The 19,525-nt window shown below is 36.8% G+C and overlaps 1 protein-coding gene across 1 annotated transcript in view; it reads right to left on the bottom strand.

Moving 5' to 3' along the window:
• Positions 1-19,525, bottom strand: part of SIK2 (salt inducible kinase 2) — a 167,305-nt gene that overhangs the window by 39,313 nt on the left and 108,467 nt on the right. Inside the window, exon 4 of the mRNA XM_044669351.1 lies at positions 14,844-15,005. Coding sequence (XP_044525286.1) covers positions 14,844-15,005 — 162 coding nt within the window. The remainder of the gene's footprint in view (positions 1-14,843; positions 15,006-19,525) is intronic.

The raw sequence follows: 19,525 nt of genomic DNA, 5'->3' as shown, positions 1-19,525 counted from the left end.
AAATAAATAAGATTACAAATTAGTTTTCAAGGTTAGAGAGATAAACTACTTCTAAGAATCAACATGGCCAATGGAGTTTTTGATGTAAATTTAGCAATGTGATATAGTTCCTACTGTATAGGTTTAAAAATTCTTTCACAGAACAGTTTTAAAGAGTTAATTTATCCTCTCAGCTAATTTTTGGCTAGCCTGGCTAAATACAGATTCATTCACCTTTTGCTATTTTGGCAATAGAAATAAGGGACACAATTAGGAAGAAACAAAGAAAGATAAATAAAAGGTAGACAAATGATACAGTCAATACTAACCCCACTTCATGGACTAAACATTGATTAGTCAATACTGACATCAATACATACTTTGATGGTCACCAACAAGAAAAAGTCAGCTGCAAGTCTACTTTAAAATAGTAGTTACTTTTACCTAATAGGCTCTTAAAAGTTCTAGTCAAGATAGAGACCCTGCTGAGCAATACAGGACAGTTCTCTTAGTCAGCAAGTTCAATGTATTTAGAAGCCAATGATCACTTTCCTCAAATTAAAGAAGAGAAATATAGCTTGGTAATAGCAAAAAAATGTTATCAGGATCTGGAGCATGCAAAAATATGTGCTGCTGGTACAGTGCAGGTTCTGAGAGGTCTAAGAAAAAGCATTTCAATATTTGCTGATTTTCAGTTCATGCTACAGTTGATTAAAGCACCATAGTAAGAAGTCAACAAAATGTTGGGTCCAAATGATACTCTATTTTTTACCTAAGACTGGCTCACAATCTATGCTGTTAAGAGAAATCAATTTCCTCAAGAAGCATCATTTACATAGTAGTGTCATTCCTGATTCACCTTACCATTAAAATTATATACTTTGTGTGAAACATTTTGCCCTTTCCTTCCCTTTAGGTTCTGGATGCCACAAATCACTCCCAGAAGCTATCAGAAAAATCTGTCTGCTCCTTCTTATAAGAAAATGGCTAAATCTTAGATAATAGGAATCGTTTTTCCACTTCTGCATAAATCCAAAAGACTTTCCTTGGATTTAGGATAAGAGACCTTTGATTCATGGGAACACTGTTATTTATGTGGGCTATGTTTTACTAAATGAATGCATTTACGGTTGAAGGCACCAACACTTTTCCTTTCTGAGGTTCATAATCTCAGCATTATCCTTGAATCCTCATCTTCCTCATTCCTCATGTCCAATTAGTTGCCAATCATACCATTTCAACCTTTATACCATCTCTTGCATCTGACCCTTCCTCTCCATTCACTCAGCTACCACCTTAGTTCAGGCTCCTATCAGTTCTCACCTGTATTATCGCAATGGCCTCTTTAAAACAAAAAGGAAAAAACCCTACCTTTCTGTCCTAAAAGTAGTAAAGGCTAGGTGGGTTAAGTGACTTGCCCAGGGTCACATAGCTAGGAAGTGTCTGAGGCCAGATTTGAACCTAGAACCTCTTGTCTCCAGGCCTGGCTCTCTATCCACTGAGCTACCTCACTGTCCCTGCAATGGCCTCTTAATTGGCCTAATTAGTTTAGATCTCTCATCATTCTAGTCTATCTTAGATAACACTGCCAAAATTATGTTCCTTAAGCACAGATCTGACCATGTAACTCCTTTATACAACCAACTACAGTGGCTGACTCCCTATTACTATGAGGATAAGATAAAGATTCCTCTGTTTACTTGTGTATGTTATGTATATGTATATGTTATACTTGTATACTCTGTTTACTGGGGCTAGTCTGGCCCCAGCCTATCTTTTCATCCTCACTGAACTTAACTTTCTCTCCTGTACTCAGCAATCCAGCTAAATTGTTTTTATTCCTCATTCACCACCCACCATCTTTTGTCTCTCTGCCTTGGGAAAGAGGCTTTTTCTAGGCCTGGAATGTATTCTCTTCTTCCCTCTCCCTGAAAGACTCCTGCCCTGCCTTTAGGCTGCAGCTAGAACATCGATTTTTGCATCAAACCTTTCTTAATCCTTCAACAATGGATAACATCCCCAACTGCTAAAATACCCCACATTATTGTTATCAAAAAAAGTATTCAGTTAAAAAAAACTACTTTGTTTTTATGCCATGTGTATCTTTATAGGCAACTCTTGTTTCCTCCATTAGAATGTAATGTTATTGCCAATAGGAATGATTTCGTTCTTTGTACTTTTATTTTCAGGGCCTAGTGCAGTGCTTGGCATATAACAGATATTTTTTTTCTTTTCTAAAATCTTACTCACTGTGGAACTGTGAACTGATACAATTTTGGAGAGCCATATGGAAACATGCCCAAAGGGCCATAAGACTGTGCATACTCTTTGACCCAAAAATATCACTACTGGGTCTATATCCAAAAAGGATCAGAGATAAGGGAAAGAACTTATTTGTACAAAAATATTTGTAACAGATCTTTTTGTAGTGGTAAAGAGTTGGAAACTATGGGGTTGTCTATCACTTGGGGAACAGATGAACAGGTTGTGGTATATGGTTGCAATAGAATTACACCATAAGAATGAACAGGATGAATTCAGAAAAACCTGGAAAGACTTCTATGAATTGATACAAAGTGAATTGAGCAGAACCAGGGGAACAAAGTAAACAGTAACAGAAAAATTATATCATTATCAACTGTGAAGGACTAAACTATTATTAGCAAATCAAGTCTTCAAGATAATCACAAGGGACTCATAACAAAAAATGCTATCTACAGCCAAAGAAGGAACTGTTAAGAGAGTGACTGCAGATCAAAGCATGCCATCTTCTACTTTATTTTTTCTTCTTCTATGAGTTTTTAATTGTATGTGTAATATGTGTTCTATCATGACATGAACAATACATATTGCATGAAAATACTGGTACAAACTATATCAGACTATCATCTCAGGAGGGGAAGGGAGAGAGGGAAAAAAACCTGAATTCTAAAATGTCATAAGACACTTGTCAAAAATTGTTTCTACATGTAACAGAAAAACTAAACCAAACCAACAACCCTTATCTTTCGTCTTAGAATCAATACCAAGTATTAGGTCCAAGGAAGAAGAGCAGCAAGGAATAGGCAATTGGGGTTAAGTGACTTGCATAGGGTTATACAGTTAGGAAGTGTCTAAGGTAAAATTTGAACCCAGGACCTCCAGTCTCTATGACTAGCTTTCTATCCACCGGGACACCCAGCTTTCTCTATATAACAGACACTTAATGAATACTTGTTGATTGATTTATTATTTCCAAGAAGAAAAAAATTTAAGTTTAAGTGAGTATCTGTGTTTTCTTGTTGCTTTTCTTAACCATCTGTCTATGGGCCCTTGTTTTCTCTACAGAGTGGCTTGGAACTCAACATCAGAAATAGCTAACATTTGTATAATGCTTAAAAGATTGTAAAGTACTTTATAAATATTGCTTCATTTTGTCCTCATAACAAGCCTGGGAGATAGTGCTAGTATTATATTCATTTTATGGATGAAGAAACTGAGACAGAGAGAGGTTGCAACTTACCTAGGATTAATCAATCACTAATAAATATTCAGTGTCCATACTATCAGGCACTGTCCTAAGCACTAGGGATAAAAAAAGTGACGAGTCAGTCCTTGCCATTAAGGAGTTAACAATCTAATGGGGAGAAACAAACTATTTACAGACAAGCTGTATACAGGTTAAATAGGAAATAATAAAAGATGGAAGGCATTAGAATTAAGAAGGGTTGGGAAAGGCTTCCTGTGGATAGTGGGATTTTATTTGGGACTTTAAAATGGCCAGAGATGATGATAAGCAGAGATGAGGAGGGAAAACACTCCAAACATGGGGGACTGCCATTAGGAAATGAGACAACAGGAAAGGAGAGGTTGAAAATACCTGAGAATGTAGGGATGGCAGGGAGAGACAATCTGCTGGAAGAGATGGGATGGGATGGGATGGGATGGGATGGGTCACTTGTAAAAGTAGAGGGGTTTGCCTCGGAAAGGAATCAGAACATTTCATCATATGAGATAGAGGTGAAGGAGGAGAGAGAGGCAGAAGGCACCAAGTGATGAGAGAAAGAGTTTGTGGCAAATGGCTTTAGTTTTTTCTGTAATGAGGTAAGGTTCTCAGCTGAGAAGGTGGTGTAGGGGGAGCCACAGGAGGTTTGAGAAGGGATGAAAAAGTTGCTGTGGAGAGTGGAAAAGTGAGCTAATAAGTTCTGAGGCCAGAAGTGAACTCAAGTCTTCTGGACTCCATCTAAGTCTAGTGTTGTAAATCTACCTCACCACCAGGCAGCAGAAGTTAATGCTGTTGAGGGAAAACTGGAGCTGTTGGGGTTATATAGTATGAACTAGAAGATAATATTTGGAAGATCAAGATGATCACATATGAGCTATATCACATTCCCTCTTCTGTGTCTCAACACTTATGAATGTTCACCTATTCTCACTCTCCCTATCTTTCTCAGAATAGCTAGTTTTTTTCTGGTCAGAGCTAATCCTTCCACTAATATTTTCCTCTCAGCCTTCCCTGTATCTTGTGGCATTGTGCAATTTTCTTTTCAGTCTTTCTTGAATCTTTATTCTCTCCCTCTTCATAGGCTCCTTCCCCTGTCATTTCTATATGATGAAATCTGCCTATTCTTCCTCCTGCAAAAAAGGTGGAATTGTGGAGGTGGAAGATAGCATGCCATCAGACTAGAGTGATGTGTTGTTTACTTTTCCTAAACTGCTTCCCCTCCTTTATTGCCCCCCCCACGCCTTCTTTCTTATTCCTTATTCCAATGGATTGCTTTTTAGGTGGCAGAGGGGGAGGGATATACTGAAGATAAGGTTAAAAAAAATCAGTTAACAATTAAAATCTTCCCTAGACCCGGTCAGCTCTTTTTTGCTACTGAATTCCCTTTTTTCTTCCCTTCACAGTGATATTTTTTCACCATGATATTCATTATTTAACACCTTACAATCTTGCTTCCATCCTTACCACCCTCCTGTACTTGCCCTCTCAAAAGTCACTAATCAACTCAATCTGGAAATCCAAAATCCTTTTCTCATTCCTCATTTTCTTTGACCTTTCTGTAGCATTCGACCTTGTCAACCCTGTTTTAAACTGTTGTTTACCCCCACCACAGTTTTCCTTGTCCTCCTATTTAACAGAATTCTAACTGCTGACTACTCTGCTTCTATGAATGTCACCCACCACCCATCCTTGGTCATAAAAGCTTGAAAACTTTTTTTAAAAAAACACTTACCTTTTGCCTTAGAATCAATATTATATATTGATTCCAAAGCAGAAGAGTGGTAAGGGCTAGGCAATGGGGGTTAAGTGTGACCTGCCCAGGGTCACACAGCTAGTTAATGTCTGAGGCCAAATTTGAACCCAGGACTTCCCATCTCTAGGCCCAACTCTCAATCCATTGAGCTACCCAGCTGCGCCCCAAAGCTGGAAACTTAAAGAGTTACATTTGACTCTTCTTCCTATTTCACCCTTATCTCCATTCAGTCACTTAGTCCTATTCTTCCTACCTCTTTTGCAGTCTCCCTCTCTCTATTAAAAGGAAAAGATACCAATTCAGGTTTCCTCCTTCTTGCCTAGACTATAATCCTAATAAGTCTTCCTACCTTTTTTCTCTTTCCTCTTCAATCTATTCTGTATACTTCTAATAGATTAATATTCAGCATCATTTGTGCAAAATCCTTCACTGGTTTTCCATTAGCTTTGAGATAAAGTTCATAACCTGGTACATAAGGCTTTCAATGTCGTGGCTCCAATTTTTCTTACCTCCTACTATTCCCTTTCATATACTCTCCATGAGAATTATTCACTGTTTACCAGATTAATATGGCATTTTTCTGCCTCAGTGACTTTGCTCACACCAGTATCCACTTGGAATGCTAATCCTCTCCAGGCTTGCCAAACCATTTCATCAAGTTGCAACTTAAATGCTTCTTCATGAAGCTTTCTCTGATTCCAGGAGCTAGAAGGACTCTTTCTCTTCTCCAGAGTACTTTACACTTTTCTTTTTGCAATTTCATATTCTATACCTTATGTTACAAGCAAACAGAGGACAAAGCTTTTCAACTAGACAAGAGGTTCCATAAAGGCAGGGACTCTACATTATATATATCACCTTGTGAAAAGTAAGTATCTCTAAATGAAGGAATAAAATACTAGAGGGAATTTAAGAAAAACAAAAATTAAACCAAGGCTAGGGAATATGAATGAAGAGAGTGATAAATATAAAAAGACCTAGGGGGCAGCTGGGTAGCTCAGTGGATTGAGAGCCAGGCCTAGAGACAGGAGGTCCTAGGTTCAAATCCAGCCTGAGACACTTCCCAGCTGTGTGACCCTGGGCAAGTCACTTGACCCCCATTGCCTACCCTTACCACTCTTCCACCTATAAGTCAATACACAGAAGTTAAGGGTTTAAAATTAAAAACAAAAACAAAACAAAACAAAACAAAAAAAAAAGACCAATCAGTAATTATTAAGTACTTACTATGTGCCACATACTGAGGATACAACTACAATTAATGAAAGAATCCTTACTTGAAAAAGTTTACTCTGACTCAGGGAGGCAAGTACATGTATTAAGTACACAAAGAATAAATACAAAGAGAATAAATGCAAATAATAAGTTAGCAATAAGATACTTTGGAAAGGAGTGCCCTAGAATTTGAGGGGGCCTGGAACAATTTCATTTAGAAAGTGGTGTTTGAGGTGTGGCTTGAAGGAAGAGCGAGACCACAGGGTAAAGTTGAGGAAGGAGTGCATTCTGGACATAGGGCATGGCCATGGAGACAGCAGAGGGAAGGTCACACAAGAAGAACAGAGAGAAGGCCCTTTTGGCTAGATCACTGAGGGCAGGAGGCAGAATAATGCACAATGAGGCTGGAAAGAGGTTTGGTCTTAGGAAGGACTTTAAAAGTTAAAAAAAAAAAAAGAAAGAAAAGAAAAGAATTTCTCTTTGAGCTTAAAGGCAATGTGGAGTTGATAAGGAGTAACATGATCATTTCTGGAAACAGTAACAAAGTACACTCCTGGAAAATCACTTTGGCTGATGTGTAGAGAATGGTCCAGAGAGTAACTTACACAAGTAGGGATGAGGGCCTAAATTAGGGTATGTGAGTGAAGAAAAGTGGTCAATTAGAGAAATATTATGGAGGCAGAACCAGAATGATTTGGCAACTGAGTGATTCTGTAGCATGAGGCAGGAGTGAGATATTGAGGATAATAACCAGGTTAGGAACCTGTGAAGATGAAAGTGGAAAGCTTAAAAGAAAGGAGGGCTTTAAGTTTAGAAAGATCATTAAGTTTGTTTTGGGCATGTTGAGTTTGAGATGTCTTCAGAGTATCTAGAGTTTATAATGTCTAACTGGCTATTCGTGATGTGGGATCACATATATACTACAGACTACAGGCTCAAGAAAGAGCCTGGGCCTGGATAAGTATATATATATATATATATACACACACACACCCACAAAACATATACATGCACACATAAACAAACATACACAACACACACATACATATATCACTGACAGAGATAATTATATATAAGGATCTATGAACTAAGTTCAAGGGACTCTCTTAAAGGAATTTTTGATAGACAATGTCTCTGTATTGTTACTTCAGCTTATTCATAAATGAGCAGCTTCAAGCATCTGATATATCAATATCTCCTGGAAGACCAAAGGGAAAAGGGCAGGGAGCTCGAAAACATACCAAAATGACACAATACAAAACAGATTTTTATGTATTCTGGGTCAGTACAACAGAAGACCTACTATATTCAGAAAATGAAACCCAGAATGACATACTCTGCAAGTCAAAGCCTAAACATCAATGAAAAAAGATGTACATTCAACAAAAGGGAGACGTTTGAGGATAACTGAAAAACAGACAGACATAAACACAGTATTTGACATTTGAACAGTCTAAACCAGTAATGGGTAAACTGCGGCCCTCTGAAATTTCTATCCAGCTACCCGACATTATTCCTAATCTGACACAATACAATGAAACTTTGAAAGAGTTGTCTTAGAAACAGACTGACAGAAGAGCATTTGGCCTCCTCTTTAAAAAGTTTGCCCATCACTGGTCTAAACAACAGAAAGACTAGAAAGGTAAATAAGTACAACCAAGGAAATAATAAATAACGAAATATATTATTCTTTTTCTAGAGATTATTTTATTTTTTAAAAAGAGAGAAAAACTAACCTCTGAGGTAAAAAGAACAACAACAACAAAAAGCATTATTATTAAGCTCTTTTTAAAAAGTACGTTTAAGGAGAAAGGTAAAAATGGAATTTAAAGAAATGTAAGTGGAGGTGGAAAAGCAGGCCTGAAGTACTACAGTCTAAATCCTAATGCACATCCCACCCTTTTCTCCCATAAATGAATCAATGCATTCTGTGGGGCAAAACTATATAACTGGAAGATGTATGAATTAGGAGAGGGTAAGTAAAGGACAGAAGAAAATATAATATATGCCCTAATAAACTTTATTAGTGAACAACAAAAGGAAGAAAACTCCTATAGTATCCCTGAAGACAAGGAGCTACAGGAAGATGGGAGATGTGGGAGAAGGGAAAGACTGAAATGAAGGTAAATGAAAAGAGGAGGTCTCAGAATAGGAGGCTCTGGAAAGGAATCCTACTGAAGAGCCCCCCCATAGGAAAGCAGTATATATTTGAAAGGAGAAAGGGACCTTACAATGAGTTTAATTTGAGGAAGTTAAAAAGGGAATTTTCTAAGAAATTTGTTTCTCCATGGCTAGCATCTTGACTTGAGAGAAGGGAAACCCAGAGATGAGAGAGTATGGCAAATAAGAAAGAGAATGATCATAGGGACAACAAGCAAGAGTTAGAACTGGTAGATTTGAGAGAAAAAGGCAAACATTTTCAAGATTATGTGCACAAAGTGCAACTTCAAGTTGCCTGTGAGCCTCCTGCATTATGCAAGACAGCAGAGTAGGAAGTCTTTGCAATGGGAAGTTGGACATATAAAAAATGTCCTTGTGTGTTCTGGAGAGGGAGAGGGTAGAAGTCCTCCCCATGCCACCTTGGAACCTATGCCACAACTTCAACAATATGGCCCTAGGATATTTCATTATTTTTCCCAGTCAGACAAATCTAATGTAAAAACAAGCAAAACGGAAAATAAAAGAATAGATTGTTGAAGAAAAATTGTTGGAGAATTTAGATCTAAAAAATTTATAATGCCTTCTAAATGGGGCCACTAAGGAATATACATATTTTTCAATACCATATAGTAGTTGAAAAAAAAGATCACATATTAGGGCATAGAGAAATTGCAATTAAATGTAAAAAGGCAGAAATGCCAAACATATCTTTAGTGACTATAATGCAATAAAAGCTGTAATCAATTAAAGAAACACAAATAAAAGATAACTGGAATCCTAAATAGTAAGTAGGATACATTTAATTGTTATATTATAGATATATCATATCTATACTCTTTCTTTGCCTAAAAGATCTCCTGAGTTTTCAGAATCTGTTTTGTTTTAGCTATGCCAGAATGCTTTTGAGGTGGGGTTAAGGGAGCAGGGCTACTTTCTTCCCTGCACAGGTAAGGGCTTAAAAAATAGCTTTGCTGAAAAGGCAACTTTAAGACAGATAACGCTGTCTTAATAACTTCTAAGGATTAAGTGAAAAATAAATTTCAGCAAAGCAAATTATATAAGGTTGGCACAACGGAATGAAATAAGTGAGAGTAAATGGAGATTTCCCCATGTTTCTCCATTTCTTTAAAAAAATTAACCGAACTCTAAAATGGAAGTAGTGAACCCACATAAGGAACTATGGATGGAAATGCTCTTATAAAAAAGACAGATCGGGGGGTTGGGGGTAGCTGGGTAGCTGGGTAGCTTAGTGGATTGAGAGCCAGGTCTAGAGACAGGAGGTCCTGGGTTCAAATCTGGCCTCAGACACTTCCCAGCTATGTGAGCCTGGGCAAGTCATTTGACCCCCATTGCCTAGCCCTTACCACTCTTCTGCCTTGGAGCCAGATGGAATGGTTAAAAAAAAAAAAAAAAAAAAAGACAGATCTGTTTAGAGCATTTTCATAGCAAAAACATTAAATAATAATAGTATTACTAAATATTAATATTTCAGAATAGCAAATATAGTTTAAATTTTCTTTTCTTATTGAGGCAAAACTATTTTAAAAATATTTTTAATGGGATTACAAATACATCAGAAAGGTAATAAGTTCAATTTGTCTCCTACATCATGGTGCTGGTTAACAAAAATTAAAACAAAACAAAAAATGAATGGAAGAGGTCACAGAATATGAGGATAAGAAATTCACGATTCTGAAGCTTAGTCTCATGCATTTTTTTTTTCATTTTTTTAAATCCTTAACTTCTGTGTATTGACTTAAAGGTAGAAGAGTGGTAAGGGTAGGCAATGGGGGTCAAGTGACTTGCCCAGGGTCACACAGCTGGGAAGTGTCTGAGGCCGGATTTGAACCTAGGACCTCCCATCTCTAGGCCTGGTTTTCAATCCACTGAGCTACCCAGCTGCCCCTGTCTCATGCATTTTTAATCCTACATGCACTCTATTAGAATAGGCCAAGTAAATTTCATTATGACACATTTCTCTCTGTCAGAGCATGTGCTAAGATTGGATTGATTTGAAGATTTGATTATCCCCCACATGTAAATTGGTGAACTCTCTTTTACTGGTAAATAATTACTCTCAATCAGCTAACAATATTTCTTGATCTCTCTGGAACACCAATTTCTTGATATCAGGTTCCCCTAGCTTACATAATGCCATCTTTTTAGTGTTCTCCTAACCCTGACTATTCTTTTCCTTTTTTAGGTTCACTGTTCTTCTCTTGCCTCTAAAATATGGGCAGCTTCCAGTCCCTTCCTCTTCTTTCTCTAAAATTTCCTCTTTGTTGATATAATATTTACTCCCCTAGATTCCATAATTATCTTTACACAGTTGACTCCCAAATCTGTATCTTTGTCTCTAAATGAAACTCACAACTCCAGTTGTGTATTTCTTCCCTTCACCTACAACTGTGAATCTACATATTTGCTAGACATCTGTACCTGGATTTTTCCAAAAGTACCTCACATTCATAATATGTAGGATTTTAATTTAGCAGAGACTTTGGAATATGTAGGATTTTAAATTAATGTGCAATATTTGAAACATTATATTTTTAAAGTTTTTTATCTGACAAAATAGAAACACATGACTAAGTTTTCTACCTGATCAAAATGCCCACTCTGCCAAAGCTGTGACAGGAAGGAAAGAGCACTAGACATGGAACTCCATCCAATTTATGTCCTATTTACATCAGCACATAATGACAGGAAGGGAGTGGGGTTCTGGGAATTGTATCTTTTACTGGGGATCCTAGTTTTTAGGGTAACAGATTCAAATTACATAATCCCCCTAAGATCACTGTCTTCTGAATTAAATATAAATGTTGGATGCTAGTATTCAAGACTTCTCTCTACAGTCTGGCTCTAACATAGCCCTCTAATCTTATATCATATTATTCTCCTTTACATTCTACCACTGTTCTCCATCTCTCTTTTTATCTTTCTCTCTCTTGTCTTCACACTTGGAATGTAATTCCTCTCCACCCTTCCTTTAAAGTCCAACTCAGGTTGCCCAATCTTCTTCTATAGTCTTCCTTAGTATCTGAAGTGATCTTTTCCTCCTTAAATTTTTCATGGCATTTTACCTAGACTTTCCCTTTGCATTCATTAATGTTTCCTTGAGTCATAATTATTTGGATTTGTCTCCTAAAATTAAAAAAAATTTTTTTCAAGTTCTTTGAGAATGAAGTCTGTGGCATACTGTCCCATGCTTACTAAATATAGTAGGTTCTTAAAACACAGTAGGCCCTATTGAGAGCCAGGCCTAGAGACGGGAGGGTCCTAGGTTCAAATCCGGCCTCAGACACTTCCCAGCTGTGTGACCCTGGGCAAGTCACTTGACCCCCATTGCCTACCCTTACCACTCTTCCACCTATAAGTCAATACACAGAAGTTAAGGGTTCAAAATAAAAAAACAAACACACACAAAAAAACAAAAAAAAAACCACAGTAGGCCCTTAATTAATGTTGGAAAAATTCAGTTGAATTGAACCGACTTCATAGCACTTCTTCTCATGTTCTACTTTGCCCATCTTTGGGTCAGATCTGGTATTAAAGTTATTGGGGTACATGTTTTATCTTTCCTATTAGATGGAAAACTACATGAAGGTAGGGACCAAGGTCTCATGGAGGAGGCTTTTTCAGAAACGGATCAAAGTTGTCTAACCTAGTCTTTCTAATTTTTTTTTTTTTTGAGGAGGGGGACTTACTAGATTTGTAGTAGGGTTTCTAGATTTGTAGATAAATGAAATACCATTAATTTGTATTACAAATTTCAGCAAAGCAACTGACAAAGTCTTTCTCATCTATCCTTGTGGCAAAGACAGTGAAAAATAGGTTAGATGGTAATATGGTTAAGTGGATTTGGAACCACTTGAAGAACAAGATTTAAAGAGAAGCCATTATAAATTAATCCAGAGGGAAGTCTCTAGTGGAATATCTCAGAAATATATTTTTGGCTCTTTTCTATTCAACATTTTAAACAATAACTAGAAAAAAGGGATAGATATCACAAGTATAAAATGTACAAGTAACATAAAACTTGGAGGAATAGCTAATACTGGATAATGAAGAATCAAAATCTTTAAGGATCTTATTGGGCTGGAACAATGGATCAAATATATGGTGGTAAGAATAAATGGTGTTATATAATTAGGGGGAAAAAATAAATTGCTTAAGTACAGAATGGGTAGGTATAGTCAGTCATAGCTACTTAACAGTTTGAGGACCAAAAGTTTATTATGAATCAACACTATGATATGTCAACCACAAAAGCTAATTTGACTTTTGGCTAAATTAACAGAATAATAGTGTCTACAAGGACAAAGGCATTAAGCCCCACTTCATCTGGAATACTCTGTCTAGTTCTAGGAACTTGAGGAAGTATTGATAAATCTATAAATTAGAGTATTTTCAGAGGAAAGTGATCAAGACAGTGAAGTGAGTGGAGGTTACTTCATTAAAATCATTTGAAAGAACTGGAAATACCTGACTTAGAGAAGTTCTAGAAGACTTATGAAGATTATGTTATCTGTCTTCAAGTATTTCAAGTGTTGTCATGTATAATAGTGATTAGATCTGTTCTGCCTGGCCCTAGATGACAGAATTAGCAGCAGTGTGTCAAGAGAGCAGGAGGCAGATAATGCAAAGAAAAATTTCCTAATAATCAAAATAATCAAAAACGTGTTTTCTTTTTTGGGGTTGAGGAGGTTCCCCTTATTGGAGGTCTTCAAATAAAGACTGGAAGACAGCTGGTAAGAAATGATTTGCAGTAAGGGCTAGATGAAAATTCTCCTCCAACTTGGGATTCAATGATTATTAATGCTTTGCATCCCCCATAAGGCCCAGCATATTTCCCTGTATAAAAGAGGCACTCAAAAAACTTCTCATGGATGAATAAAAATGAATACAGTTGCCTGATGCAATTGTTCTTTCCCTACACTCATCCGATGAGTCTAGTGATTCTCCACAAAAGGTATTTAATCTACTTGCCTTTCATGTTCCTCCTTTACCTGGATGTTTTCCTATGTTCCTCTCTGGCATTCTAAATACAATACTATATAATTTTATAAGCTTTTTACATCTATTATCTCATGTCCTTTGTATTCTTCAACCTAGAAGACATATCTCTTCTACAAAGTCATTCCTGATTAACCCTAACCTGGCTTATTCCTCCTTTTTCTTAACCTCTCAGCTTACCTAATTGTTTTTAATTGGTTTGAATTCATTCATTCACGAAATTTAACACCTCGTCTTCTCCATTTGCAGAAAAACTGTAGGGGTGATTAATGGACTCTAGGGGTGATTAAATGATAAAGTTGCATGAAAGGCATTTATACTTGATAGAAATAAAGCATTTTAGAAGCATTAGAGTTGGAAAGAAGCTTAGAAATTATCTTCAATAACAGTAACAGATAACATTTCTATAATGCCTAATTTAGGTGGACCATGCACTTTATGTATATTATCTCATCTGAATTCCACAACAATTCTGTTTTATGGGGTCTACAGGTATTATCCTTATTTATATATCCTCATTTTAATTATGCACATACAAGTTAAGTATATTGCTTGTAGTCATATTGCTTGTAGTCATAACTCAAATGCTTACATTATTTTTAAAGTATTTTTCAACTGTAATATTTTCTTTTTACTAGATTGCTACTTCTCAAAAGCAGAGATTCTTAGAATTCCAGAATGTTAGTGATAGAAGGGAATTTAGAGATCATTTTTGTCCAAACCTTTTATATCAATCTCATAAAGAGTAGAAAAGCATTAAATATAATGGAGACAAGGTGCGATATATCTAAAACTGCTCTTCTCATCTCATTCCTCCACCTCCATATCTTATCAGACACATCCTTCCTTGCACTCAACCAAGCTCTAGCTGTCACTGGTAATAAAGACATTCAGGCCTGCACCTGTCTTCTTTCCTAGTGCCTTCAACATTCAGCACACAGAGAAAAAAGAAAATGTCTCCCTTTCAGGACTATACCTACAATGGGAAGTAGATTACCCAGACTTTTGCCTCCAGCACACTACCATTTATGTTAGCAACAAAATCACGTTTTCTTCGCTTTTAATTATATACAACACCAAGTATGAATAAAGAAAATATGCTTAGAGTCCATTTGCTAATTGTCTTTGGTCAGGAACTAGAATTATTCTTCTTTATAACTGATGATCTAACACAGCATATATGTGAACTACTGTGGAAAGCATTTAGTACAATATAGAGCAGACTGCATCTGTTACCTGCTATTTTGATATTCATGTTGTTATCTAGCAGTAGATTTTCAGCCTTGAGGTCTCGGTGTACAATCTTCCGACTATGACAGTAATCTACTGCAGACAGTATTTGCCAGAATTTTCGCCTTGCCTCAGACTCACTCAAGCGGCCATGATTTGCAAGGTAATCTGTTAGAAGAGAAAGGTTTTGTGTTATTAGCTAAAGTAATGTAGTCATATTGCTTGTAGTCATAACTCAAATGCTTACATTACTTTTAAAGTATTTTTCAACTGTAATATTTTCTTTTTACTAGACTGCTACTTCTCAAAAGCAGAGATTCTTAGAATTCCAGAATGTTAGTGCTAGAAGGGAATTTAGAGATCATTTTTGTCCAAACCTTTTATACTTTTATATAAAAAGTAGCTATAATATTCAAGATTTTTTTCCCTTACAACTTTGGGTTCTATCAATGCAGAATGTTTTATAATTAGCATTCTCTTTTCCCAATTCTTTGCCCTTTTGGAAATGTCAATCAAAATTTTATTTGGGGGAGGGTGTCTAGATATTTGGTGAAAACCTGAAATTAGACAAAGGTAAATAATATATTCATCTGGGATAGTTCGCATACTTTTTCACATCCAAACACAATATTTAGCTTTCTGATGAAAATTTTTAATGAAGATTTTTTATAGAAAACTATAAAATAGCAGAAGGGAAGAAAATTAATAGACAACCAATGCTTAAATACTATTAGACAAAGAACATCTTTTAAACCACAAGTTTTTAAACTGGTTTTCTGTCCATGTACTCCTTTGCAGTCTAATGGAACCTTTCTTAGAATAATATTTTTAAATGCACAAAATACATAGGATTAAAAAGGAAATCAATTATATTGAAAGACAGTTATCAAAATGTTTTTAAAACACAAATTCATAGACATTATGTTAAGAACCCTTGGCTTAAACATACTTTTCAATAAAATTTTAACTGTTACCTAGAAGGAAGTAATTCGTATATTGAATTATATATTTTAAAGGAACAATTATGACGTCTCCCCACCCCATATAAATGCAAGGACATATTAAGTTTACTCATACACTCTAAACCCACTATACATTACATGTTGAAGTAGATAGATATAAATTGGGTGGAGGTCTGTCTCTCTTTTTTTCCCTTATCTGGCTTTGGAGGAGTAGGCATTTTGAGCAGGTAGAAAACCTTAGTCACATGGTTCTGTTTTGTCAGATAATAAACTTTATAAAAAATAATAAAGTATTGTACATTAATTTAAATCTTATAAAAGATCACTGCCCCCTCCTTGGGCAGTGCTAGGCAAATTGAAAGACTGTGATTGGTTCCTGTAACGAGGAGAGAAAACTGCTTTAAAAGGCCAGCTCAAGGATTCAGTCACTCTCTCTGCATTGGTGAGTTGGACCGGCTTGGAGACCTTTTCCCTGGATCCTGTGTTGGCTTCTGGTTGTGAGTGGAGTGATTCCTTCCTTGGTTCTTCATTAAGGAAACCCTCTCTACTTGTTGGAGCTTTGGTGGGACATTCCGTTCAGTGTGAGTTCTGGTGAGATTCTTGGTGGTCTTAGCCTTGTGTGCACTGAAAGTTCTCGATGGATTTTTCAGCATCTCCTGGCTCTATAGATTTCAGCTTCCTAATTAGGACTTTTGATTCTGGTGAGATTTGCTTTCCGTTTTGCATTTGTGGTCTGGAGACATTAGGATTAAACTTAGGGTATTTGTAGCTAGGCAGTACTTTCTGTCTCTTTATCTACATTTTCACACTTTCACTCTTTCCAACTATAAATAAAGCTACTAAAAGTCATTTTAACTTAAGCTGCAATATTTTTAAATTGGTGATCACAATATTACTTTAGAACTTTCATATTAGCAGAAAAAAATAAATTTAAACTCTTATAAGCTCTAAGCTATGGTTCTATAATTTGACATTAACTACTTGTCCTTTCCTTTAAGTAGATCATAATTTAGTGTGAGGACAGGATAGTCACAAAGGCCTATGTGGATCTAGAGGAGGGAGAATTCAGATCAGGTTGGGGAAGTCAGAAAAGGCTTTCATAAAAGTTTTCATCTCCCACCTGGCTGCTTTCCTGGACTTTATGATCTTCAGAAACTAATTCTGGAAGATTCTGAAAAATTCACCTCCGCACCAACCTTTCTCTTGTTTGTGGGGGGAAGGTGGCCATTGGAAAACTCTTCCCAGATTTTCTATTTAAGGAGATGGGAGGTAATTCACCTTATCATTCCTTACAAGAACAGTAGGACTTTATCATGCTTTCACACTAGATACTTCATCTCCCTCCTACAATATGCTGTTTTCTCCAATAGATTGTGAGCTCCTTTAAGGGCTATCTTATATTGTTCTTTGAATTTCCAGTGCCTGCATAGTAACTGATACAGAGAAGATGTTTAAAAACTGATTAATGACTAAGTAGCATTTAAAGTGGGTACTTAAAGACAGAAAAGATTTCCAGAGAAGGAAATGAAGGAAAGAGGAATAAGTTTCACATAGAAGGAAGGGTTAATAAGCCAAAGAACAGAAGTAGTAAAGCCATTCACTCTATGATTTCAAGACACTAAAAATTCACATACAAAAAACAAGGTTCAGGTTAGTTAAGTTTAACTGAAAAGCTAACTGAGCTCTGAAATTAATTTTTTGGGGGTATATATTATATAGCTCCTTGAGATTTCTTCACTTAAGGTATCTTTCCCAAATTTTTTTTATCATATTTTTGCACTACAAAATACCAACATTATTTCATAAGAAATTAATAAATGATTATAATGCAAGTCCATATAACATAAATACTTTTGACATCATAAATAAAGAGACCTCAAGGCTATCTAATCCAAATCCCTCAGATTTTATAGATGAAGAGAACTAAGGCCCAGAGAGGTTAAGCAATTTGTTCTGGATGTCAACAGCACTCCTGCTATCCCAGTGATGGTGAACCTATGGCAAAGGGGCCAAAGATGGCACTCAGAGTGCTCTCTGTGGGCACTTGGGCCACCCTCCCCACTACCTCCTACCATCCACCCCCAGAGTTAGTTACTAGAAAGGCAGAGGGACTTGGGCTGAGTTGCTCCCCTCCATGGTGCCTGATGACATTGTTTCACATCCCCCGCCCCTCTGCCCAGCAGCTCAATGGGAGCCCACAGTGGGTAAGGTGGGCAGCTCACAGGTGGCAGAGCTGAAGAGGAGTGGAGTGGAGTGATTGGGCTATACCCCTCCCTCTCTCTACATTCGCGAGGACATTCCTCACTTCACCTGCCCTTTTGCTCAGCAGCCAATGGGAACACTTCCTCCCTCCCCTGTGTGGGGTAAGGGGTGGGGAAGGGTTGGGGAGGAGAGATCACACCTGACATTCAGTGGGGTGAGGCATGGCACAAGATCTTGGGGTAGGTGGGCACAGCACTTCGTCTGGGAACAGGATGGGGGTGGGGCCTCCCACTCAGCCTCTAAAAGGTTCACCATCATTGTGCTATGCCATGCTGTCTTCCTATTTACATATAAGAATCCTTTATCCCATCCACATTGATTTGTTTACCACCACCTAAAATATATCATGTACTTTCCTGATCCTTCACCTTTTTCTTGATTCTATACACCAAAATGATCATCTCTGCCTATTTAAATTCTACTTATCCAGAGAGATTCAGCTATTTTTAAAAAGAAAAGTGGATTTATTCTATTCATATAGATTAAATGACTATATCTGTGAGAAATTATGGAATAATTAGGCAAAACATTCTGTCATTACAAGTATACATTATATCGGACAAAAATCAAATTACCAATGAGACCTTCCCATCACTTTCTTTTCCTCTCCCCAAAATATAAACTACTTTTGAGAAGGAACCTATGGAATTATAAACTATTGAGTCTAATTTCTCTTCTGTGGAAGGTAGCAGAATTTTAAAATAACAAGCAGTAGACATATATAATGTTAGAGGTAAGATAATATGGTTTCTATAAGGGGTACACCTATGAGCTCTTGAGTAAATAGATATCCATATCTGTTTGTTAATCAATTGTTTATTAAATATCTACAATATGCTAGGCACTATCCTGAGGATTGAGGATACAAAGAAAGGCAAAAGGCATTATTCCCTTCTCTCAAGGAGCTCACAATCTACTGGGGGGAGAAAACTTGAAAATAACTGTATACAAACACCATATACATGATAAATTAGAAATAATCAATAGAGAGAAGGTTAATAGAATTAAGTGGCTCAGGAAAGGCTTCCTGTAAAAGAGGGATTTTAGCTGGGATTTGAAGGAAGCAAAAAAGTCCAGGAAGCAGCAAGGAGGAGGGAGAGCATTTCAGGCATGGGAGATATGCCAAGAGTCAGGAGGTGTGTGAAGAACAGTAAGAAGGACAGTGTCATTGGATTGCAAAATGGGAGTGGGGTATAAGGAATACAGCAGAAGTGTCAAATAGCTGTTAGTGACTTCAAACAGAGTAAATATAATTAGGAAATGCTTATTAAAATAAATAAAACACAGATAATGTTAATTGGGGGTTTTATAAGTAAAAAAAAGTAGTGTTCAGGGATCGGTTTAGATTTTAGTTTGACACCATTGGTGCAAGGTACAAGAAGACTTGAAAGGTAAGAGGAGAGAGAGAGAGAGAGAGAGAGAGAGAGAGAGAGAGAGAGAGAGAGAGAGAGAGAGAGAGAGAGA

Source organism: Gracilinanus agilis, chromosome 3 (assembly GCF_016433145.1).
Source record: "Gracilinanus agilis isolate LMUSP501 chromosome 3, AgileGrace, whole genome shotgun sequence".
NCBI lineage: Eukaryota > Metazoa > Chordata > Mammalia > Didelphimorphia > Didelphidae > Gracilinanus > Gracilinanus agilis.
Note: the sequence above shows the minus strand (reverse complement) of the source record. Positions and strands in the feature narration are given on the sequence as shown.